General features: G+C 39.9%; 1 protein-coding gene across 4 annotated transcripts in view; it reads right to left on the bottom strand.

Annotated features, from left to right (window-relative positions):
- The window catches only part of GRM1 (glutamate metabotropic receptor 1), a 178,192-nt gene that overhangs the window by 29,053 nt on the left and 123,060 nt on the right, over nucleotides 1-26,079 (bottom strand). For all 4 annotated transcript variants that reach the window (XM_083607616.1, XM_083607617.1, XM_083607614.1 and 1 more), the window contains 4 exons: nucleotides 13,143-13,389; nucleotides 7,115-7,283; nucleotides 2,881-3,007; nucleotides 439-1,369 (listed from right to left, as the gene is read on the bottom strand). In XM_083607616.1, coding sequence (XP_083463742.1) covers nucleotides 439-1,369; nucleotides 2,881-3,007; nucleotides 7,115-7,283; nucleotides 13,143-13,389 — 1,474 coding nt within the window. The remainder of the gene's footprint in view (nucleotides 1-438; nucleotides 1,370-2,880; nucleotides 3,008-7,114; nucleotides 7,284-13,142; nucleotides 13,390-26,079) is intronic.

The raw sequence follows: 26,079 nt of genomic DNA, 5'->3' as shown, positions 1-26,079 counted from the left end.
CTCACCAGCCAGGGGCTGCCATCTCCATATGTGGCAGTACTGCGATAAGCATTAAAACATATTTTTGGACAAATGTAGAAACATGGCTACCAAGATTTGTTGCTACTTTACAGTGCTAAAAAGTGACCGCCATTTTGTATGCATGTCATTGTGTACCAAAGCAGAATAGGTTAAAGGCAGGATTGGGGGTCAATGGCAGAAAAGCATGTAGGCCTGTTGCACCTGACACGTAGCACAGGAGAAGCAGAGAGGAAGAACAGGTTATTCTTGTAGACTATTCCAGGGTTCAGATCTCATTTCCTTCCTTGTTTCCTCATGTAAAGAAGTTGTAGCAGAATCACAAACCTTGTTGAAAAAGTAAGAAGGTTCCTGAAAACGGGAAAAGACTAAGAAAGTGAAAAACAAAGACTGACAGATGCACAAAGTCAAGTTACTTACTTTGGGTTTCCAGTACTTGGCTTCTTCCGCCGGAATATGCTGAGGAAAGTGTTGGACCTACAAGGTGTCTTCCCATCCCCAACATGCATACGCACCACATCTGAAGTGGTGAAGGCACTGCGGACGTTCCTCTCGGGCTTGGCAATGATGATATACATCTTGGGTGTGAACATGCACCCCAGAGCTACTGTCACACTCAGGCTCACCGCAAAGCAAGTAGTGATGATCTTGTAATTGCTCCCAAAGTATATAGGTACAAAGGCCAGCCAGATGATACATGTTGTGTACATAGTGAAGGCAATGTACTTGGCTTCGTTGAAGTTGGCGGGCACGTTGCGAGTTTTGAAGGCATAGTAAGTGCAACTCATGATAAGGAGTCCGTTGTAGCCCACTGGGGCCACCACACCTAAGTTGCTGGTGTTGCAGATCAGGAAGACTTCCTTGATGCTAGGGTAGGAAAGGATGGGGAAAGGGGGCTCCATGATGATCAGGGTAATCACCAAGGTCAGCTGCACACTGATCAAGATGGAGGCAATGAGGACTTGGGCCCAAGCACTCATGAAGCGTGGTTTGCGGGTGCAAATTTTTTTCTTACTCCCCGCTAGGATGCGTGCAATGCGATTGGTTTTGGTTACAAGGGCAGAGTAGCACATGGCAGAGGAAAGCCCCACGAGGAGGCGCTGGAGGTAGCATGAGGTGACAGTGGGCTTAGCAATCAGGGTAAAGGGGCAGATGTAGCCAAGGAAGATCCCGGCAAGTATAATGTAGCAAAGCTCCCGACTGGAGGATTTGACAACAGGGGTGTCCCTATAGAGGGCAAAGATAAGCGTAACAAACAGGGTGACCAAGATACCCAGGCAAGAGAAGGCCACAGCCACAATGGACTCAATGTCACTCCACTGCAGGTATTTTACAGGGATGGGTTCGCAGCCTAAAGGATACAGAAAAGAAAGACAGATAAGTTTAAATGTGTAGCTAGAGAAAAAGCATTTTTTCCAAAGAGAAACTTTGAATTAACAGATATTTATTTATCAAGTGTAATTTATTTTTAAAGTCTATACCCAATAACTCTAACATTTCTGGGGTGGCTTACATACACAATAATGACTTACAAATCATTATAGTTTATCTCTATACCTCCATCCCAGTATTGGAAGGGTAGAATTATTTCACTCTATGCAAAAACTAAATTAGAGAGAAGGAAAGAAGGAAGAAAAGAAAGAAAGAACTTGGAATATTTTTGCTATTAAGCAAAGCTAGATAATAGAAGGATTAATTATAGTCATTGCTTTTCTTTTAAATATAACCACACACTTTTAATAAACTGTATACCAGTTCTTATTCTGTCTGGCATAATCCAGCAGCATGATCATTTGCGAACATGGCTTGGTGGTGTGACCTGTAGAGCCAGAAAACTACATCTATTTGTATTTTATATCATTTTAAAAGTAGCTACATTTTAATTTTCTTAGCATGTTTATGCTAACTGACCAATGTCACGTGCTAACATATTTGATTAGCTAAAAGTTATTGTTTTGAAAGTGTAGGCATGGGAATATACAGTAATGTCTGTATATGCTTGCATTTTATGTGTCTGCTGTGCACAGGAAAAAGGCACAGACGTTTCCAAGAAATGTATGGGTTGGATGTTTTAAATAATTATTTGTCACACACAATTTAACTCCCTCACAATGTTCCAGCAGACTCAGCTGCTATAGTCAAGCATAATAAGACATGTGGTGATAAACTATTGTAAATATACCTGCTGTTTTAGATTCTTTAAAATATACAACATTTCCAAGCATTTGGAACAAGCTTGAGTTAATGACTTGAAGGCCATCTTTAAGAAAAAAAAATACCCAAAGACCCTTGATTTATTTATTTGCCACTCTTTAATTCAACATTTTCAGAGTGGTTTACAATACCTGATAAACACACACACACACACACACACACACACACACACACACATGCACACCAAAAAGAAAAAGGCCAGGCTGGAAACAATAATAGCAGGGGATAAATACATGGAAGTAATACGTGAGAAAATAAAAAGTTCTGTGCCTGGCAGATCAAAGGCACTAGATGAGCTTCTAAGAAAAAGGGTTACATGAGTGAGGTGCCACAGCTCTCTTCTCCATTGATCCCCACCTTAAATAGATGGCATGGGCACCCAGAGAAAGGCCTCTGAGGAAGATCTCAGTATATAACAGAGTCGTGCACCAGCCACAAGATTTCAATTCCTGACATCTCCAGGAATGGAGCATCACTCCCTGAAACCCTGGAGAGCAATTCCCAGTTAGAGTCAACAATACGTAGCTCAATGGACCAATGGCCTCTCTCTCTCTCTCTCTGTCTCTGTCTCTCTCTCTCTCTCTCTCTCTCACACACACGGCATTTCCCCTTTGTATTTAAGCACACTCTCCCTCTCAGTTGCAATACCTGTCAGTTCTGTGTTGGGCCACCATCCCAGGTCACAAGCTTTGCATGTGAACTCATCCTGCACAAACTCATTTTCCTTACAAGCTGTGCAGATCCAGCAGCAGCTCACTTCTCCCTTCCTTATAACCTGCAATAAAACCCCCCAAAAACAATGGAAAACGTTATTTAATAATATATTAAATGGCATCTCGATTTCACTACAGTAATATAATGTGTAGTGCAGTGAAACACAGCCTTGGGAAATAGTGATAACCGAATCTTTCAACTTGTATTCATGTCTCAACTTGCTTGGTCTAAATTAATTTTTTACAAGTACGAATTCTCATTTGTCTGATAATACGAGGAACATAATTAATATCCTAGAAAAATTACAAGTGAATATTAATACTAAAGCAGTTCTGATATTTGTGGACGCGGAGAAAGCCTTTGATAATATTTCTTGGAATTTTATGAAGAAGAATTTACAGGGGATGGGGGTAGGCCAAGGTTTTGAAAATGGTATAGGTGCAATTTACTCAGAACAAAAGGCAAAACTAATTGTGAACAATGTAGTGACAGAAGAGTTTAGGATTGAGAAAGGAACACGACAAGGCTGCCCAATTTCTCCATTGCTTTTTATTTCGGTCCTGGAGGTTCTGTTAAACATGATTAGAAGGGACTAATTGGTTAAAGGCATACAAGTGGGAGCTAAGCAGTATAAACTGAAAGCTTTTGCAGATGATCTAGTATTGACTTTACAGGAGCCAGAATCTAGTACTAAAAGGGTATTGGAACTGATTCAAGAATTTGGACAGGTTGCAGGTTTTAAGTTGAACAAGATGAAGACCAAGGTTTTAGAGAAAAATCTAACTGTGAATGAGAGAGAAAAGTTTCAGGAGGAGACAGGATTAACATTGGTTAAGAAAGTGAAATATTTAGGGGTTAACATGACTGCTAAGAATGTGAACTTATTTAAGGATAACTATGAAAAATGTTGGACTGAAGTGAAAAAGGACTTAGAAATTTGGTCAAATTTGAAGTTATCACTGCTAGGCTGAATTGCTGCGATAAAAATGAATGTATTGCCAAGGATGTTGTTTTTGTTTCAAACATTGCAAATTCTTGACAAGATGGATTGTTTCAAGAAGTGGCAGAGAGATATTTCTAGATTTGTCTGGCAGGGCAAGAAGCCTTGAATAAAATTTAAGATATTAACTGATGCTAAAGAAAGAGGTGGATTTGCCCTGCCAGACCTTAAACTTTACTATGAATCAGTCGCTTTTTGCTGGCTGAGAGAATGGCTGCTTCTTGAAAACACTGATGTGTTGGATTTAGAAGGTTTCAACAATGTATTTGGTTGGCATGCATACTTGTGGTATGATAAGGTAAAAGCACATAAAGCGTTTAAAAATCATATTGTTAGAAAAGCACTGTTTAATGTTTGGATAAGATATAAGGATTTGTTAGAAAATAAAACCCCAAGATGGTTGTCTCCAATGGAAGCGAAGGCTCAGAAAAAACTCAATATGGAGGCCAAAAAGCTGAAATATTGGGAAATTTTAGAACAAGATGGAGACAGAATAAAACTACAGAGTTTTGAGAAATTGAAAAACAGAGTGCGAGATTGGCTTCATTATTACCAAATAATGGAGGCATATAATTCGGACAAAAAAGTTGGTTTCCAGGTGGAAAAATCAAAATTGGAAACAGAATTGTTAGATCCCAAAATTAAGAACTTGTCAAGAATGTATAACTTGCTGTTGAAATGGAACACTCAGGATGAAATGGTAAAATCTGCTATGATTAAATGGGCACAAGATGTTGGACATAACATTATGATGGCTGACTGGGAACTGTTATGGACCACAGGTATGAAATTTACGGCATGTAATGCTCTAAGAGAGAATTTAATGAAAATGATTTACAGGTGGTACATGACACCAGTCAAGCTTGCAAAAATGTTGGAAATGTAATGAGACCGAAGGTACATTCTTTCACCTTTGGTGGACATGCCCAAGGATTAAGATGGGAGATGATTTATAATGAAATGAAAAAGGTATTTAAATATACCTTCCTGAATAAACCAGAGGCCTTTCTCCTGGGCATGGTCGGCCAATTGGTGCCAAAGAAGGACAGAATTTTTTTTATGTATGCAACAACAGCAGCAAGAATACTTATCGCGGAGTATTGGAAGACACAAGATTTACCCACCCGGGAAGAATGGCAGATGAAGTTGATGGACTATATGGAACTGGCGGAAATGACTGGCAGAATCCGAGACCAGGGAGAAGAGTCGGTGGAAGAAGATTGGAAAAAATTCAAAGATTATTTACAGAAATACTGTAAAATTAATGAATGCTAGAAAAATGATGGAATGAAGTTATATGGCTTTAGCAGAAAGGTTATAAGGAATTAAGTATAAATGGATTTTCAATGTATCAAAGGGAAAAAAATAAGGTTATAATAAGTTAAGATAAATTACAGGACAGAAAACTGAGGAAGATGGAAAGGATTTGCTGAAACAGTTAATTGAAGTGGAATACAAAAAGGAAGGTGTGAGGAAGTCGTGGAAATAAGTGAATGAAAGATAAGATACTGAAATAATGGATGTGTTTTAAATTGTGTTTGTTGTATTTTGTTAATTTAATGTTTTTAATGTCAGTGTTATGTAGTGTTTTTGTTTTTGTATTGTATTGTATTGTTTTGTTGAATTATTTTTTTTCCTCTTCTCTCTTTTATACCCTTTAAACTGTCAATAAATATTATTTTAAAAAACCCCAACAAATTCTCATTTGTACTTTCCAACACTCTTTCTCGTCTCCCACTCCACAAGCTAGCAAACAAATAAACCCGGAAACTACAATGGATACAGATTTAGTGCATAGGATCACATGGTTTGCATGCAGGTGTTCCCAATGTCAGTCCTTGACATCTCTATATAAAAGAATCAGCAGCAGGGAAGAAGTAGATACCTTTGTCTAAAAACAACTCTTCATATAAATACTGAACTAAATTAGTGATGGAGAACCTGTGGCTCTTTAGATCTTTTTGGACTCCACTAACCTTTAACACTGAAGGGTTTTTAAAAATTTATTCCCAGTCCCCTTTTAAAGGAACGTTTGCTCCTGCAAGCTAACTTTATACATGCAATATATTCTCATTAATACCTCCTTTTATGCCACATGAGCATGGTGGATGGCGAATTGCATGTAATACAAACTGCATGAGATACAAACTGAGTTGGTAGGTAGGTATTTTGCATGCCGTTCAAAACTGCTTGTGAGGTGGGAACACAGATCCCACCCAAGGGATCTGCTGTCACATTTTACAACTTCTTATTATGCTGGGTATTGATTTGGTTCAGTGACGTTTACATCGCGTATTGTACATATAATGCGGTCTGCCCCATTAAGGAAAGTCAGTTGAGGAAGAAACCAAAGTTCTAATTATACAAACTAAAGCCAGGTTTCATGCGCAAGATCAATAGGTTTTTCATGTATCCAAAGGGACAAGCATTTGTTAGAAGTTTAAAGAGAGAATGCTAGTGAAAGGAATTAGTGTCACAGTGGCAGGATGATACCTAGGAAACAAGCTGAAACTTGGATCCAGCCTCTCCTTCCAAGAGTGGAAGCGGGAGATGACTTCTTATCACTCTCGCTTCAGACCCTCACACCCTCCAATGATATGCTCAGGAGGGCTGGGTCACCATGGGGGGGTGGGGAGGGCATAGAATGGTAAGTAGGAAGGGACTCTGAGAGTCATCTAGTCCAACCCTCTGCAATGCAAGAATCTCAGCTAAAGCATCCATGACAGATCGCCATCCAACCTCTGCTTTAAAACCTCCAACAAAGGAGAGGCTAATAATAATAATAATAATAATAATAATAATAATAATAATAATGCTGTTCACATGGTTCCTGGAAGCAGAACAAATTTTTGCAAAGATATGCAGATTTACTGAAATGTTATGTGAATCTTATTTATTTATTTATGGATGGCACTCTGTCTCAAGGGATGGCTACGATTTATCTTAACCAGGCATGTCCCGCAGGTTGGTTTAATATGGCCCCTGTGGCAGTTTATTTCCTGGGGTAAAATCCTTAAAAAAGGCCCCTTTTTGTCGGCCCCTACGGCCCTTCACTTCATTAAATCTGGCCCTCCTTGAAAAAAGTTTGGACACCACTGATCTTAACAGTAACTCCCCCACCCGCCGCACAGTAGCGATACCTCAGATGAGCAAGCACTGGCAACATACCTTAATTTGACCCTTCAAACAGGGGTCACTACACACCGACCGGACCATTCCACTTTTGTTCATCTGAATCCTATTGTCATCAATATTCAACACCCCTTCATGCCAGGTCCCAATATAAACATAATCATAATGGTTAGCTTCTATGTGTTGTAGGTTCATGATGTCATACCTGGGGGACAAGAGCAGAGTGCGGTAAGTCAAATTAAACATTTCTAGGCAGACCAGAGTCTCTTTTTCCTGTTCTGCTCAGCTTCTAAATGGAAGCCTTCTTCCAATTAACTTCTTTCAGCTCATGCTCTTCATGTGAAATCAAATCTTTAGAAGTTACTGTTCTGGCCACAACTTCCCTTCAGTTTGTCAGGATCAAGTCACGGCAATGAAATAACTGGCTGGACCCAGAGCCAGCACTACTCTAAAGATAAGCTAGGCAACTACTTGGGGTACCAAAATTCCAGGGCACCTGCCTGTTAATGTAAATTTATCAAAGAAAGAACCACTGTCTTGCTGGTACTTTTGGCTTTAGCAGCATGGAGATGCCATCCTGTGTCGGTGATTGTCTGTGTTTCATTTAAATTAAGTAATATAAAGCACAATCATACAATGCTGAGTTATTGAAATAAAAATGGAAATAAGGAAATAATTGCGTGTATGATTTTAATTTTAAGAGAGAAAAAAAGCTTGGTGGTTATTTATTTGTATTATTATTGTCACTTTTCCACATTAATGTGTTCAAAGCAGCTCACAAGACTAGAACAGAAATGCAAATTAAAAGCACCATTACAAGAAACCAACTCTAGGATGGATTCACTGCACTCAAACAAACCGTAGTTCATTTCAATAATACTAGTATTTTAAATTCACTACAAAATCTGCAGCATCAGTCCTTAACACACAGTATCAGATGATGTTATTTATCAGTTTCTTTATACAGGGAGAAAGTTTCTGACTGAATATATTTTAACAGTGTCTGAAGAAATCTCTGTCGTCTTTTTAGCAGTGTCTGAAAGGGAAGAGTAAGGAAGAACTGCTGCGGTGTGGTCACCAGAGGTTTGAACTATCAGTGGCTCTCCAACACTCGTGGGGCATGGCATTAGTTTTATCAGTCTCCATTTGTAATCTTTGTATGCAACAGCCACTAAAATTCCATTGGCCCTTCAAACTGCACCTCCCCATTTTGCCTGTGAATGAGGCAAGTCCCAAGTTGAAAGAAGTGGTTCTGTCATTGATAAGATAAGCCTGACGGCTCAGGAACCATTCTTTTCTTTTCTTTTCCTGGCACCTTCTCTCAGGGAACAGCAGGCAAATCCTTTTAAAGTGATCTGGCAGATGAGCCACCTGTCTTTGTTAAACCTGTGGAGGCCCAACCCGTGTTCTCATTGACTTGCGGAGGCTTCTTATGATGTGCTCTGAGAATCCTTGACATAAATTAATCACAGGGTTGTGTTTAATAATGGATGGAAGGCGGCTCTGCAAGCATCTCGTGAACATTTAGTTATCCAAGTGGAAAATCTGCTGTTCGCCTGCTCATGGGAGGTAGGCTATGTTTGCAGAAGACCAAAACAAAGTCAGCCTACATGCTTCCAAAGGCTTTTCATCCTCTGCCCACGCTCCTTGCCCACTGCATACCAGCACTACATTGTAAGGAGTTGTTTGCTGCCACCACGATATGCTGCTTTTTCTCCTTACAGGGAAAAGGGATTGTGCAAAAGGGAAGATTGACAGCAGTAATTTCAAGGTGGGGGAGAAAGAAGTAGGAGTGAAAGGAGCAGAGGAAGGAGGAGGCGGAATCACCACTGAGTCTAGACAGACAAGCCGGTTGTTGAGATAGAGAAGAAAAGATGGTTGTGGGTGGCAAGCAGAGGAGTGTTTTGATCAAGATTCAGGGACAGGAGAAAGAAGCAGCTAGAAACCCTTTACTTTGCTTAGAAATTGCAAGAGACGGGCTTCTTTCGGGGCAGCCGCTTGGTCTGTTTAGCTGGTGGCTTTAGACTCAGGCAAAGGCATTTTCTCCCTTGAGTGTCACAACCATACAGATGCGGAGAAAAACTGTACAGAAAAGCCAGACAGGTGCTTGTGTCCTGAATAGTAATGAGGGGCAGGCAAATCAAACGGATTCTGAAGAGCAGAAGGACAGTGCCCCAATCTTTTTCTCCCCTTGAGGTTGAAACAAGATAACTCCTGTCTCACATTTCTGCAAGTCGATTGTAAACTGTATTTTCGGAAGATTTCATGCCCCAAAGTTCCAAGGGCATCTTACTTCAGTTTCCGTATGCTTAGATGTAAATATTTCAAGTAATTTTTTCTGAGCTTTCCCCCAGTTTGCTAGGGGCTCTTAAAACAACAGAGAATGTGGGAAACTATGGTTTGTGCAAACCATAGTTAGTTATCAAACCAAACTAGACCATGGTTTGATACCATGGTTTGTTACCAGACTGCAGTTTGCATTATGAAACAAGGCACAGTTTGTTATAAAATGCAAACTCCTGTGGTCAAAAAAGAGGAAATGTATCATTAAAAGAAGGTGGGCAAAACAGGACACAGAGATGCACAAAATTTGCATAAGCTGATTTATAGTGTTGCATGCCATCCCAATCTCTGAATGGTGTGAGATTCCAGGAGTTCCAGGCACTTAGTCAGGGTTTGTGTTTCCTTGTGCTTTGAAACGTTCTGTTTCTCTCTCTAGCTTGCTGCTTTCCTTCTAGATCACTTCACTGCCACTTCTGCTCCAAACTCTGTCCTTTTCTGTTGAGGGAGTGGACCCCACACATTTGCTATCTTACACTGAGCCCCTTAAACCCCATCACCTCACCAGGAAACTAGCTTGGCTATTTCCCAGAATTAGAAGATTTTATTAGTTTTTAACACTTGCTAGATCCAGGGATTATGGGGTCTGGCACCCCGCACCCCAAAACTCATAACACTATGTATAGATACAGATTTGGAAAGAATTGCTATAATTTAAATAGAAAAAACAAAGATCTCATCATGGCAAGGAAGACTTTAGACCAGTGCAGTTGTTCAGTCTGTTGCACAGTTGTCAACTGTTGTGTGGCATCTGCTCTCCCTTCTTACAGTTCTTGATCTTAGACTAGACAGCTCTTAAACTAGAGGATGACTTCAAATAGAGGCATGCCTTCTTAAGTGTTGGTGCTGACCTTTAAAGCCCTAAACGGCCTCGGTCCAGTATACCTGAAGGAGTTTCTCCACCGCCATCGTTCTGCCCGGACACTGAGGTCCAGTGCCGAGGGCCTTCTGGCGGTTCCCTCACTGAGAGAAGCCAAGTTACAGGGAACCAGGCTGAGAGCCTTCTCAGTAGTGGCACCCGCCCTGTGGAATGCCCTCCCACCAGATGTCAAAGACAAAAACAACTACCAGACTTTTAGAAGACATCTGAAGGCAGCCCTGTTTAGGGAAACTTTTAATGTTTAACAGACCATTGTATTTTAATATTTTGTTGGAAGCCGCCCAGAGTGACTGGGGAAACCCAGCCAGATGAGCGGGGTATTATTATTATTATTAATAATAATGATGATGATGATGATAATAATTAGAAGGTTAATCTCATTAAAGCAGGATGCATTACCACCCTGGGCAGCACACAAACCTGATGCACATTGTCATGACAACATGGTTTCTTACATCTGTAATGTCACCTTGCAATCTTATGCTTGTCCTACTGAGTTCAGTAGGGCTTAGTCTGCAGCCTTAATGACACACCTGCTGTTGACTGAACCTAATTCTAATGTTCTGCTTTTGAGCATATAGCAGACACGAAAACCGGACTAGAATTTGCAATGTGTTTTGATGAAGTACAGATAGATGGCCAGTCAAACCTGTGGCCTCTAATCTGTCCATAAAATGCCAGCTATTTATCACACTTTGCCAGATGCTCAAAAAGCCTCCCAGTTTTGGAAACCCCAGGCTGCATAAACATCATTTATCTTTTTTCCAGAAGCCAGTTATCTTCTGTGAAGGAACATTAAATTAGCCTGTTTTGATGCGCTAGTGAAGGACTCAGGGCTATTTATGTCTCACCTGAAGAATTTCCCCCTTTAATATTTGTTATAGATCTTTACTATGGCTAACACCAGCCCACAAGATCTGCAGGAATAAATTCACTTAATATTTCTTAAGTACATAGTTGGCAGTTAGTGCAGAATGCAGCTGCACAATTGCTAAAAGGAATGAGACTGTGTCAGCATAGAACACCTGTGCTCAGGTATCAGCACTGGTTGCCAATTTGCTACCGGGCTAATTTCAAGGTGTCACTATTAGTATATAAAGTCCTTAACAATTTGGGACCAGTTTACCTGTGAGATCACCTTACCCCATAATATGCCTGCTCAACCATGTTGATGTGCAGAACTGCCACTGTTAGAGGTGCCACACAATACCAGTTCCTAATTTGTGTGGCAGCATCCATACCCTGGGAACCTGCCTAGTGACATCAGGTAAGTGCCTTCACTGCACTGTTTTCAGCACCTGCTAGTCTGTTTTTAGTTTATTGCTGTTTTTACTTTAATTTTTTGAATATTTTAAATGTAGTTGTTTTTACAGCATGCTAGTTGGCACTGATGGGAGTTGTAGTCCAAAACATCTGAATTGGGGCTGGTTAGCAAATGCTGCGCTGGAGTACTAGATATCGTATATGAATCGTGTTTTGGAACAGAACTTTGTTTTCTATCATTAATTTGATACACACAGTGTGCAAAAAATAAAAACATTTATACGATCTGACAGTCTACAGAATTTATTTAAGTTGTGGCTCGTAATTAGATCCATCAAAGAAGTCAATTGTGAAATCAGCAAAGCATAAAATGTTTTTGATATGTATTCTTTCATTTTATTTTGTTTCTGCTTTGATACCTACTGAATATATTTGTATAGAAACATGGTCAAATATAAAGGCCTCTGCTATTTTGTCAATGAAAAAAATAAATGTAATTAAGAATTCTTAATATAAAAATGAGTGATTCTTTCTGAATAAACTTATATGGAGTGCATTCTTGCTCAGCTTTGCACACCTTACATTAAGCCTTTGAGTCCACCAGAGGCTTCTTACACAAGTGGTGTTTGCTCATTTTTTTTATAGGAAAAGTGTTACCTTTTTGTTGTATTACGTTGGAATGCTGCATCAAAATGTGTGAATTTGAAGCTTAATAGCATAACAGTATTTTCATATAACTGAGCTTTAAACCTCTACTGTAGGTAATTAACATAAAAAGATTCTTATAAAAAAGTATGAAAATGAATTATTTTCCCCCAACAGCTCTTTACATGAAACTTTTTTTGGTTTTATTTTTGCTTCATTGGAACCTGTGCCATACCTTCTTTACTGGTGCCTAACGCGGGTGGCGCTGTGGGTTAAACCACAGGTGGGTTAAACCTAGGCCGATCAGATGGTCAGTGGTTTCGAATCCCCGCGATGGGGTGAGCTCCCGTTGCTTGGTCCCAGCTCCTGCCCACCTAGCAGTTCGAAAGCACGTCAAAGTGCAAGTAGATAAATAGGTACCGCTCTGGCGGGAAGGTAAACGGCGTTTCCGTGCGCTGCTCTGGTTCGCCAGAAGCGGCTTAGTCATGCTGGCCACATGACCTGGAAGCTGTACGCCGGCTCCCTCGGCCAATAAAGCGAGATGAGCGCTGCAACCCCAGAGTCGTCTGCAACTGGACCTAATGGTCAGGGGTCCCTTTACCTTTACCTTTAACACTATCATATGAAGGAAGGAACTCAATGGCCTTTTCTTTTGTTGATTAACATGGTGGTTGGCTAAGTTGCTCCCCTTTACTGGTACTATCCATCTGCTGTTCTATATAGCAGAGATGGAGTACCTGCGGTCCTCCAGATGTTGCTGAACTACAACTTCCATTATCCCTGACAATTGGCCATGCTGCTTAGGGCTTATGGGAGTTCAGTACAGCAGCAACTAGAGGAGCACAGGGCCCCCCTCCCCATCCCTGATTTAGTGTTACAAGTATCAGCTTCTTGCTTCAGTTGTACGAATTAGGATTAACAAGGCAAGATGCTTACCTTCCGGGAGCATCTCCATTCTCATCAATTCGAACTTCCTCTCCTGAAACGCCGATGAATGAAGAATTGAGCAGAAAATCCAAGAGTTTGCTTCCATCAATGGGCTTCATGGCATCGCACAGTCCAATGTGTCCTGGGCAAAGGGCATGATGCATACTTTGGAGGCCATGAGCCATAGCATAGATGGCATTGATAACAAATCCCATTTTACTGTCCTGGACATAGTTTTCTTCCAAACTTTCATTGCCTATAAGTTAAAGACATTGCATAGGATGAAATTTAAACATGCAAAAATATGAGACCTTATTGATATATAAACATTGATTTTTTTTTTAAGGGAACCTGTGAAGGAAGTTCAGTGCACACCCACATGCTGCTTCCCACTTCTAAATTACCCCCTCAAAAATGACTGCCCTTTTCTTCTTTTTAAAAGGGTCTGGGAGTCTGTTATTCCCATTTGTATATAATGCACTGTTAGCCTCTCCTGCATCTTCTTTTTTCACTATTCTCCTATGATAAAATATCCCCATACATATCACTGAAAGGAAGACATGCGATCATAAGAAAGACTCGTATGTTCACTTTCAGTGCTTCTGTGCCATTCTCAAAGCCTCCCTCATGTATTGGAGGGGGCCCTCAATTGTGCCGTATGCCAGAAGAGATAAACCCAAAACGTCAGCTTTCTTTCTTTAATCCTTCACGGGACAGCTCTTTATCTCTCTGTTTTCACGCAACAGAAAATATGACAATTCTATTATGATCCTTACGAGCCTATTATGCAAAGTTGTCTTCTCTGCTTGCACCTATGGCTTAGTATCAAGTACACCATCATCCCCAATGTGTTGTTTTCATTATGTGCGGCATCTGCGTGCTCCTCCACAACATTCTGAGGAAAAATATGTATCAATGTCTAGCGGTGGCAATGTAAATATCTGAAAGTTTTGTGTTTTGTGCGAAAAAAAAGAAAGAAGGTATTTGAAATTTCTTAATATTTAGGCAAAAGGACCAAGTGATCAAACAGCACACTTAGGCTTTCCTTAGTCATATCTTGAGCAAGGTGGGTGATTACTGCCTTCCCCTAGGTTGCTCTCAAACACAAGTAAATTTGACAAAAACAATGTTCTCCAGCAGCCATGCTCACAGCCTAACATTTCTGATATCTCAGACTGGAGCACTGTTACTTGTATGTCAATCACAATGAATTTCAGTGCAATCACCTCCATAGCTGCTCAAATATTGCTCCAGGAAAAGTATAAAGCTTCTTTACAGAACAGTGCAAGCAAAGCATCTCCCAGTGGAATAGGTATCAGTTGCATGTTATGTTAACATGCTAACAAGCAATGGCAGATAACCCACAGCCCAGTGGTGTACATTGGCTGTGGATTATCTGCCATTGCTTTCTGTGGACTCCCAAGACTCATCCCCATTTGTTATTTAAAAAAATAAATAAATTTATTAGTATTATTATTATTTTAGTGTTGGTATGGGTCTTCCACTGTGCTGTCATTAGGCCAAAGGGTTTTTGTTTTTTTGCTCTGCAGGCTCCCCATTTTGATTTGTGTGTGTGTGACAACTCCCCTTATATACACAAATGTTTTTGTGACAACTCCCCTCTCAATTTATCATTTTGTAAAAACATAAAAAACTTTGACTGTGGGCCACTATAACCCTTGGCTTGAGTAAGGTTAGGCCCCTCTGTTCTAAAGCAAAGCCATATGGGTAGAAGTTTTAAAGCATTTCTGAAGTAACATTGGAGGAATCACATGGAACTGATACTCAACTGTTTCAAATTGAGATGTCAGAGCCTTTCCTTTTTACATTACAAAGGAGGTTAATTGAAAACATTAATTAATCAATGCGTTCTATTGCAACTGTAGAGATTAAACTGTCCCAGATCTATTCACACTGTGCTATTGATTGAGGTTGTGAAGATAGTGGTGGTTATTGATTGCAACACAACCTTCAATCCCCCCCCTAAAAAGTTGTTTTGGCTAGCTAATAACAGCTGCAACAACCAGAGAGGTGGTGGTGCAAAACGTGGGCTGCTAACAGCAAGCAAGGCAACCTGTGTCTGAATTACTTGGATTTACAGAGTTGGAAGAGACCATGGGGATCATCTAGTCAAACCCTCCCTCACAATGCAGGATTTGCAATGCAAGTTGCATCTGTAGCATCCCTGATGGATAGCCACCCAGTCTCTGCATAAATACTGCAAACGAGAAAGAGTCCACCACCTCCTGAGTCAATCTGTTCCACTGTTGAACTGCTCTCACCACTGGGAAGTTTCTAGTGATACTTAGCTGAAAGGAATTTTCTGGACAGGTCTGGAATACTTCATTTGGCAGCAGTGTCTGGGCAAATGTATGACAGCCCAATAGGCAGTGCTGTTTTTGCCAAAAAAAGCTCAGCAACTTTTCTGTCTGGATTTTCACTGTTTGAAATATGGCAACCCTATCAAAGGTCCACCTAGTCTAGCACTCGGTTCTCACAGTGGCCAACCAGATGCCCGTGGGAAGTCTGTGTAATCTCTACTCATTGGTTCTAGTCCTGTCCTTGGAGAAAACAGGGAACCAGCCCATCTTCTCCAGACCGTATTCGAGTCTTTGTGAATGATAACAATCACTGTAGTTATGGACACAAAGATCTAGAGCAGGGCTGTGGGACTCCCACTCCCAACAGCCCAGCCACAATGGCCAGTGGTCAGGGATCATGGAAGTTCTAATTCAGCAATGTCTGGAGGTGTTCCAGCCTTGAGTTTAACTTTCAATCCAGCACTGCGATGCAAATGAACTGTTTAGCTTTACCTAAACACAACAGCTAATGGGTAAGACCAGCACAGTCAAAGCATATCTGTACTAGGCTCAGTCTGTTATTTATATAAAGCATTAGAAAATGAAATTCTAATTAACTTCCCTTCTATGTTCATTTGCTACAGAACTACTACTTACTTTTTATGACCAGTAAACATGACTGCTGGTAGGGATTAATTGCTGGAACAAGTGACTTTCCCTTGAAAGAACATGCCACTTTTTAAAAAGAAACATGAGGGCTCAACTCATTAATATATGTAATAATAAAGTGTGAATTAGTTTCCCATTCTTTTGGGAGCATCAGATGACAAATTTCATTACATTAGAGCTGAAGGCATTATGTTAACCATGCATGAGAGTCAGAATTATTCAGATGTGTTTAACCTATACAATGAAGCCTTGCTGGAGTAGAACCACCACTCAAAGTTCTAGTTGTGCATACACAACTTTCTTTGTATTATTACTACTAATTTTAACTAGTTTTTCATATATAATATCATACAATATATACAATTCTCTATATAAAGCTTAATATAGTTATAGCAACTGATCAAGCATAGTCAGCTCACTAACATTTTACTCCTAATTCATTCAAATCTTTCTATAAAGGTATGTGGTGTTTTGACCTGCATTAATACATGCCTAATTTTATTGTGCTCTCCATACTATGACTGGCAGTGTTTTTACTACAAGTCAACTCCATGCTTCAAAGTACTTGATAATGAGGCATGGCAGGAAACTCAGGGTCCTTCCATTGGAATGTGATTCCTGGATGCCCTACATAGCATTCAAAAGTAGGGGTTTATTTCTAAACAAATACAGGAAAATACCAGTTCTGTGATGATATTATTGTTTAGCATTTTTTCTACTTTGTGCCTATGCAAACACTATGTAATCTTTGTGATCGCATGTAACCTTAAACCATTTTTTAACACAACACATACAACCAATCCCCTCTCCCCCTGTGCAGCTGATTTCATTTCCATTTCACAGAGTCTCAGTTTGTCACTACATAGTTACTAGAGACTGTGTTTTATCACAAACTCTGGTTAACTAAACAAGCCGGCTTCCTAACTCATGGTTTCAGTTTGACTTGTTTTGAAATTGACCAGGGTTTGTTTTAAACCACAATCACTGGTTTCAAGCGAAAATTTGTGAAACTGAAACTAAGCACTGGCAAAGACCTTCTGCCAGTCATGTGCGAGAAGGACAGAGTAAGGAGAGTTGGTGATCCCAAGGCTTTGCTTGGGCTTAAACCATGATTTAGAAGGACCGGGCCTCTTTTCACAGAGGATCTTGGAATCTTCCAAGTGGATAACATAATAACGAGAGCTTTCTATGCAGAATGGTTTTGCACACAGGCACTCCTGCAAACCTTAAACTGAATGTGTGGTAGTTGGTGCCATCTGAATGGCTCCTCCACACGTTGGGATGCCATCCAAACAGAGCTAAGCTGTGTTGTTACCAAGATATCTTATTACTCTCTAAATAAAATGATTAACAGATTGTTACTGCAACTGAAACACTATGGCCAGTGGACAGGCAAATGTATGTAGACTTTTGGATTCTGTAGCCAGAGGTTAAATCATTGTTCAGCCATGAGGTCAGTGGTGGTCCTGGCAGCTTCAGTTGTTCCCCATCTGGTATCAGACTAGTTTATGGAGCCACTGGGGTGGGGGGAAGGGACAAAACAGTGGAAAATACTGTATATAGAAAATATTGTATACATTGTAAAAGAAAAAGAAAAAAAGATCCTTGGGTACCAGATGCATATAAAAAGAGAAATTATTTGAAATCATTATATCATGCCACACCAATCTCTGAGTGGTGTGAGATTCCAGGGTTTCCAGGCATTTACTCAGGGTTCAGGTTTCCTTTTGGAATGAGGCACAGCAGAGATTGTGGTGCTTTTATGCTATATGGTTTTTTTTACACATATATACAACCTGAGCCTACGATGGAGGGGTTCACAGCATTGGCACTCCAAAAGGATCTTGTTTCTTTCATAGTCTCAGAAATCAAACATGGCTCTTTCTCTCTCTCCAGCTCTCAACTCAGGCTTTTTCTTTCTACCATTTGCCATCTCGCACAGAACCTCCTTTCTTTTGTTTTCTGAATGGGCCATCACCCAGGCAATCACCTCAACACAGGAACCCATTGTGGCTTATATTTTAACACTTCCTAGATCTAGGGGTTAAAAGGATCTTGCATATAGCCTACTTTCCTCACCCAACTCATAACATTATAATGTGTTTTCAGTGCTAGGAAGCTGTTTGCTTGACATACTACAGACTTAAACAAAATCAGTGCTCCCTGCCATATGCTGAGTCAAGCTCCTTTTTAGCTGGAATACAATAAACTTCACCTTTCTGCAAGCAACAATTGGAATTAAAATACATCATACAAGCACTTTGAGGAGGTCTGAAATGCATTAAGCATCTGGGAGCTTGAAGGGCACCTGAAGCAATAATGAGTTCAAAAGGCTGCAGACGTCACATCCAAGACGTCACTAAATAAGTGGTTTCATTCCAGTGCTCTGAAGTATTACTTTATTTGCCAAGAAAACAGAGGCTTTGCCCACCCACCCATTCAAAGCCATTGACATAATTCAAGTTTGCCTTGTTAACGAGAGAGTAGAATCACAATAACTGTTAAAGGATCTGCATTCTAAATACTGAAAACAAAACTGCCCCATGTAATATAATAGTAGGTTATATATTGGATGTGGCTTGGGACAGTGCCTCAGTGGCAGTTGCTTGCCAGAAGAGGAAGACAAGGTGGTGGGGCCTATCATGCTCTTTCGGCACAACCTGCCTCACACATTTGTGTTAGCGAATCATTATGGCAGAAACAGATAGAAGTTTCTAGAAGGTTCCAGGTTCCATAACATTTGTGGCACTTTAAGCATGCCTATAAAAGGAGGAACGATCGGTTTCGCTTTTGCCTGACACCTGATGGCAGATGGCAGACGTCTGACAAGGAGAGCTGCATCAGGACTGCTAATGAGATGATGGACTGTTCCTGTAATTATGCCATGCTGAAGAGACCGAAAGACTTTAACTGAAAGAATGCTGTTAATAGCTGTTTGCTTTAACGAATGTAAATACTTTGCTACCAGAATGCTTTTTATGACCGGTCAGGTAATAAATCTCTTGACTGTGATAGCAAGGCATCGTTGAGTGATTTATCACAGAATAACTCCAGTCTACTGTTCACTGGTTCCGAGGAAATGACAACTCTGTTAAAAGTTGGAAAGCGGTTTACCGAGGTGCCATCATACAAGTATCTGTGCAGCAAAAGTGTGATGAGCAGTGACCTGTTATAATAGGTTGTTGTGATGGTAAAAATGGGGGGGGGGACTATGTACACCCCCCACTTGAGCTCCTTGAAATGGGCTATATAAAAATAATACATTGTTATATTTTCTGAAGAGATAAAGAGACACTGATTTTGAGTGTGAGGCCTTTAGGTCTGAAATCCTCATGCATATATACTATTATTTATTGTGATTTGTTATATAATACCCTGTACTTGATGTATTTTCAAGAAGTACCTTTAAAATCAAGCGCCTATATTGATTTAAAAGATTCAGTGGGTTTGGAATGTCACTTTAAACCTGAATAGCAGAGCTATTGACATTTAAATAGCTTTGTCTGTATTACATAGAATATAGAGTTAGGAAGCTCAACTGAGGCATCTGATCAAGGCCTGTATTTTAAAATCAGCTTAAAGATATATTTGCAAATATTTGTATGTTTCATGCCAGGCAGAAACCAGCTGGCTAAGTACTTTGGCAGTTGTTTATCTTCCTGCTCTCCTGAACAAGGGCCCCCCTGATTTATAGCAGTAGCAGGAGACAAGTTTCTCAAAGTTGTAAAAGGGAATTACAGGCTGGGAGCAAAGGTTACACTGACCCTACATATTCACAACCAAGCTGCAAAAACACTAATTAAGAGTTGGTAAATAGTAAGATTTATTGTTTAACAGAAAATAATACCATGTGCCTCTCATTAGACTCTAGCCATATTTTCCTAAGGTTTAAGGTATACTGAGAGAGTTAAAGGGCAATAAATTTTGGGAAGAGCTAATGGGAAAAGCAGCTGGCTGGGAAAGGAGGGTGTAAACTGAAGAGGCTTCTTTTGAAGCTGTTTTTTACTGAGTTCCTTTTTACTTTGCAAAGGCCTTTTCTTCTAAAAAGCTATCTATGTTATGTATGAGATTTGTTGGCTTAATGTAATTAGGCAAAGGATTTAGAAAGTAAGAAATGTTAGATTCTTATGTTAGATTCTTATTTCATTGATGGTGTGTGAGAATGTGAACCCAAGATCTCTGTTTACATAGAATTTAATACCACGAGCCATTTGTTTTAGCCATTTGTTTTGGAATGCAGGGGCAACAGGGGCAAAAGGTGATCTGGTAATTAAGGTGCCTTGTCGAGGCAAATGTAAGATATATGGCTACTTGTCTGCCATTTATGGATAGAAGGAAATATAGCTCTTTGTCTCCCATAAAAGGTAATAGGAAATGGGTGTATCTTTTATGATTGGTTCTAGCAAACAGCCAATAGGAATTTCAACCAGGCTGATTGGACAGAGGCAGCCAAAGGAGGAGCAAGGGGGCTGGGCTGAGGAAATATAAGTGCTGGCCATCAGGGCTGGAAGGGGGCAGAGCTTTGGTAACCATATACCACTGATCCTATCATTTATTTGTCTGACAAATAAATTATTATTTTAATTTCTCTATTGCTGCGTTGAATATTTCATTCCAGCTAAGCGTTAACCACAAGCAGGGTGCTACACAACAATATTGCTTGGAAGATATTATACATTTACTAGTAGGAACCCTCAACAGCATATCTCCAGCTGTCCCTAATAGGAATGCCCCTTTTTAGCACAACAGTAAGCCTGCAACAGCAGCCTTGTACTGCTGTTTGGGGCTTTCAATATTGGGGGATACCACACACACACAGTTTTCTTTCTTTCTTACATACATTCCTGAAACCTTCCCCTGCTGTGCTGTGCTGCAGGTTCTGGCCAAGCTCTCAGCCCCAAAACTATGTACTTTATTTCTCTACAGCAGTGGAGGAAAGTCTCTGGAGACTGGAAAAGGGTACCTGGGGTATTTTTCCTTTCGTCCGTTCTGAAAACTTCCTATAACATCTGCCAACACTTTTGACATCCTCTAGGATATTAAGGAAGACTGACAGGCCAGTACGCCCCTCCCTACTTTCCTCTCCATGAACCCTAAACATGCCATGTATTTACCCACAACCAAAGTTGAGCCAGAAGTTGTTAGAAAAGGTTTTTCTGAGAAAAATTCAAAAATCTCTCTCGCTCCCTTTCCACTTCCCAGAATATTCTCCACCTTCTTTTGTGGCTGCCACCTATTTCTACCTACAGTGCCCTGGAACAATGCTAGAGCCAACACAAATTAGGGGAGATGAGGGAGAAAGAGTCTGTGCCATGACTAATAGTTGGCCCCACTTCCAAGAAATTGGTGAATTTCTCCTTTACCGAGAGAATGAATTTGTCTAAAACAAATATTGTAAAATATTGAGAGGGGAAAATTTATACCCTCAGTGTTCCATGGAACACAGGAACCACTGAACTAAGGGTCATGTGTTCTTTTTTCTTTTAGTTTACAAACTTATGCATACCTTGAATATTACCTGCCTATGTATTTTATGTATTTATTTTATCATATACATCCTGCTGTTCAGTGGATGAGGTTTCTAGAGTGGGAGAAGTTTCAAGAGAGGGGAAGGAAAAGGACACCTTTCCCTCTTTCCAGCTCATTTGAAACCTCCTGCTTTGCCATAAAGAACTGAGATTTAGGGAAGTTTCTGAAAAGGGGATGTTCAGTCTTCTAGCCCTTCATGGAAAGCCCATGGAAACACAGTCAAGTCCTTCTGAGGAGCCAATATATGGGAACCAGGAACATCATTCTTCCAGAAATGAGTATTAATTATCAATAAGAAGGGAATGTAAGTGGTAGGTGAGAGGACAGAAGTGAATTTTCCCCAATGGTTTAGATACCAGAGTATTTTCTATAGTGATGGGATATTTTGAAACAAGATGTAGTTCCACCATTTTATCTGCTGGCACAAACACTTTTAGGATTCTGAGCCACCTAATATGGAGAAGAATGTGTTGATTTTGTAGTTTCAATGAATTATGGCGTAGCCTAAAGTTTCAATTCAAGCAACTATTCAAATCAGTTACTAATGCATTGTATTCAAATAATATGAACAGGAAACACTGCATGGACCTATAGTCCTTTTGAGTCCAGCCCACTTCAATTTACCTTTTCATGTCTCAAGATTGAAAGAGATCCAGATACACACATTAATTACTGTATCTCAAATAGCATTCACAAAGGAGAAAGAACTAGATTTTGCCCACAAGAGGGAGCACATCATTCTCCTCTGCCATGAACTTTTGTTTCTTGCTCAGATACACAGCTGGAAAATTAGGGAAAGTAAAACATTCAACAATTTGGAATCCTTCAGCTGACACGAACATTGGTGTCACCAGCCTCCATTCAATGTTAAAATTAGAATGTCTCACTCTCAGTGGAAAAAACAGGCATCTTAATATTTATTCCACTTAATTTCCAAGGGATAATATTAGAAAAGGTGAAATTAATGCCAAAACCTCAACCCAGTTAATGAAGCAAATTAGTTATCAAAAATTGAGGTAAGCAAAAATGAAGGTCAAGCTTGTATGGTAGCTATTGCAGAGGTTGACAGAAATGAGATTTCCTCATTCCTGAGGTAAAGGAGATGGAGGGAAACCGCTGCTGGGTTTCTTTCAGCAGTGTTGGACAGAAATGAGTCCACCTTCCTCACAGGTCTGTCACAAATCCTACATATTTATTTGGAGAGACAATCCCTCATATGTTTTCCCCCACAGCATTAAAAAATGGAAAATAATAAAGGGGTGGCAGCCCTAAATGCTGCCAGTAGTCCACTGGATGCCATTATCAAAAAATGGCACTACTCTCTTCATCAAATGCTGACATCAGCATACATATACACATCTGAACACAGCAGTGTGTGTTTTCCCTGCACATCTGCTTCATTAACACTTCCCACTTAATTACACAGTTATGCCATGGAACATGTAGAATACCGAGTTGAAGCAGGTATTACCAAATACTTGAAATTTAAACTCATCAACATTTCCAATGTTGAGTGCAACATTTTACCCTCCTGAATTTGAGCACATCATTATTATTTATATATAAATATCTTAGGAGCCATCATCTGTTAAACGCATCGTGCTGTCTGCAAAATATTTCAGATATTCAATACTATTGTGTATATAGTTAAATATGAAATACTATTAAATATACTTTTGCAAGGTATCTGATAAAATGTATGGAGTCAGTAGTGTCATGCAAGAAACCTTTCATTCAACGTACTCATGATTTCCTTTTTCTTTGGAAGCGCTGTGAGGGTTTCTAAATAAGAAACCTCTGGCTAACTGGGTGAACAACCGCCTCACAAAGGTTAGCTCAATTTGAACTATCAGCTAGTAACACATCATGATTAAGCTATCACACTAGCTCTCTGTTGTGAGCTACCAGACAGAGAATTAGCCTTACTAGAGGCGTAGTAATGGAACCAGTTACAAGATCAGCACATAATTCAAACTATGGAATTTGCTGCCATAGAATGTAGTAATATCCACCAGTTTGGATGGCGTTAAAAGGATTTAGACAAATTCATGGAGGATAAGGCTGTCAATGTCTAATAGTCATGATGAGTGTGTACTACTTCCAGTAACACCATTTGCTCTGGACACCATTTGCTGCTTTTCCCAAGTGGGGAATATGCTTTTGCAGTCATGTTTACTTGCAGGCTTCCCACAGGCATCTGATTGGCCACTGTGAGGACAGGATATTGGACTAAATGGGCATGTGACCTGATCCAGCAGGGCTCTTTTTCTGTTCAGCCTCAGGGTTAATTCAGTTCTTCCATCTCTCTAGTCTGCACATAAAATCCCATTCTTTTCTGTTCCTGAGATCTCTGTTCCCTTGAGTGACTGTTCACATCATTCAACATGATGAGCTTGTTTAAGATCAAGACTGATGCTCTTAGACACAGGCAATGCAGACCTTAGCATGCAATCTGTTCCATGCTGTGTTTTGTCCTTAGCTTTGGTTAGCGCATTGACGCTTTCCAGTGGCGCTCAAGGGACACAGTGCCAACACAAGACTAATGCTAATTTCAAAGACGTGACAGAAAGCTGCAGGGTGGATAATGCAAACTTAATGTTGTTGTTTTAATGTGCCAGTAAACCAACCAGTAGCCACAGTACAGATTGCATACAAAGACACATTCCATAAGTCCAAAGCTGCAACTCCATTTCGCAAACAGCCACAATTCACAAGGAAGCTTAAAATGAAGATCACATCTGCAGCCTGTGGGGCTGATCTGAAAGGGAAATCGCATGGGGCACATCAGCCATGAGCGGTGTGTCATAAAGACATGGCCAGATATCTAGGCAGGTAAAGCTGGGCACATTAATTTGCTATCCCTGATCTTTAGTGTTGCATCTAGGCTTCTAACATAAAACCCCATATTGCACATATTAATTCCATCTCTTCTGATCAATAAGGGGTTAAAATTAGTGCTTAGAACAAAAATCAGCTGTGCTGGGCCTTTTCAGAGGAGCAAAAAAAAAAAATGTACAAACACAGCATATTTCTGTGATTACTTTGAATAAAATGGGGGGGGGGGGAATCCCACACATTTACATTGCATTTCCTGTCTCTCACCAAAATATATTCCACCCCCCTCAATATATAAACTAGCATGGAATGCTTTTCAGAAATGATAAGAAAAAGTTTATGGGAAATAGATCTATGAATCCCTCTTATTTCTAATCTTGAAGGGGAAAATAGTTTTACTGGTGTAAAAAAGGGTGCCACCACACACAAGAGGGAGGTGTCACCTAGACTCAGGGGACACCATGAGACTTGCAGAGAGTACAAAAAGGGTTTTAGAAAAAGAAAAACGGAAAAACCTAAGGGGGAAAAAATCCCAAACAACCTCAAATAGCCCAGTGAAGGCTAAGTATGCACAGTGGGCTCAGAACACTGACAACACAATGGGGAAATGAGAAATCAGAGAAGAGAAATGGAGCAGCTGGAACCCTGAACAGGGAGAACTCCACACTTGTTGCACATCAATGGCTACTACCCATGATAGTTACGTGATGGGACAGAGTCAAAGGGTTTCTGTAAAGGGACAAAAAACAGGAGAGGTCCTTAATTCCTTGCCAGGAGTCCCGAGAAATCACTCCTGGAAAGAAACAGCATATTAAAGTAAAGAAAAGTGCCAGCGTGATAGGGATGGGTGAATCTGTCCATTTCAGTTTCACTCTGCTTTCCATTTTCCCTTTCCCTCAAAACTTTATTTCCATTTGCCACATTTCTCCACAAGTCTGTGAATTTTTAAAACTCCTCATGAAAACTCACCAACATTTTAGTCCTTGTTATTTATCAGTTTGTTGGCATTTTAGTACTAATGTACACATTTTAATATGTGATTTTGCTGAGTACACCTGCAAATTGTCCAAGCAATTTTTCTTTTTTTTTTTAAATGATATTTTATTGAAGTTTAAAAAAAAAAGTTACAAAGGTGATAAGAAAATAGAAAATAGAAAACAAAAAATACAAAATACAGAATAGAAAAAAAGAAAAAAGAAACGATTAAAAATAAGTCCATCTTTCAATGTCTTGCCTTTCATTTACTTGTTTCCCTGACCTCCTCTCACCTCCCTTTTTTGTATTCCATTTCGAATGATTAATTCAGCAAATCCTTTCCCTCTTTGTTTCTATCTTGGTTTTTTATCTTAACATATTATAGCCTTATATTTTCATCTATTAACAAGCCATTTTTACATACTCCTTTTTAACATTGTTGCTAAAACCGCTTCATTTCATTCCGACATCATTTTAACATTCATTAATTTTGCAGTGTTTCTGTAAATAGTCCTTAAATTTCTTCCAGTCTTCTTCCACCGACTCTTCTCCCTCGTCTCGGATTCTGCCAGTCATTTCCGCCAGTTCCATATAGTCTATCACTTTCATCTGCCATTCTTCCAGGGTGGGTAGATCTT

The sequence above is a fragment of the Podarcis filfolensis genome (genome assembly GCF_964270895.1).
Source record: "Podarcis filfolensis genome assembly, chromosome: 3".
Classification (NCBI taxonomy): domain Eukaryota; kingdom Metazoa; phylum Chordata; class Lepidosauria; order Squamata; family Lacertidae; genus Podarcis; species Podarcis filfolensis.
Note: the sequence above shows the minus strand (reverse complement) of the source record. Positions and strands in the feature narration are given on the sequence as shown.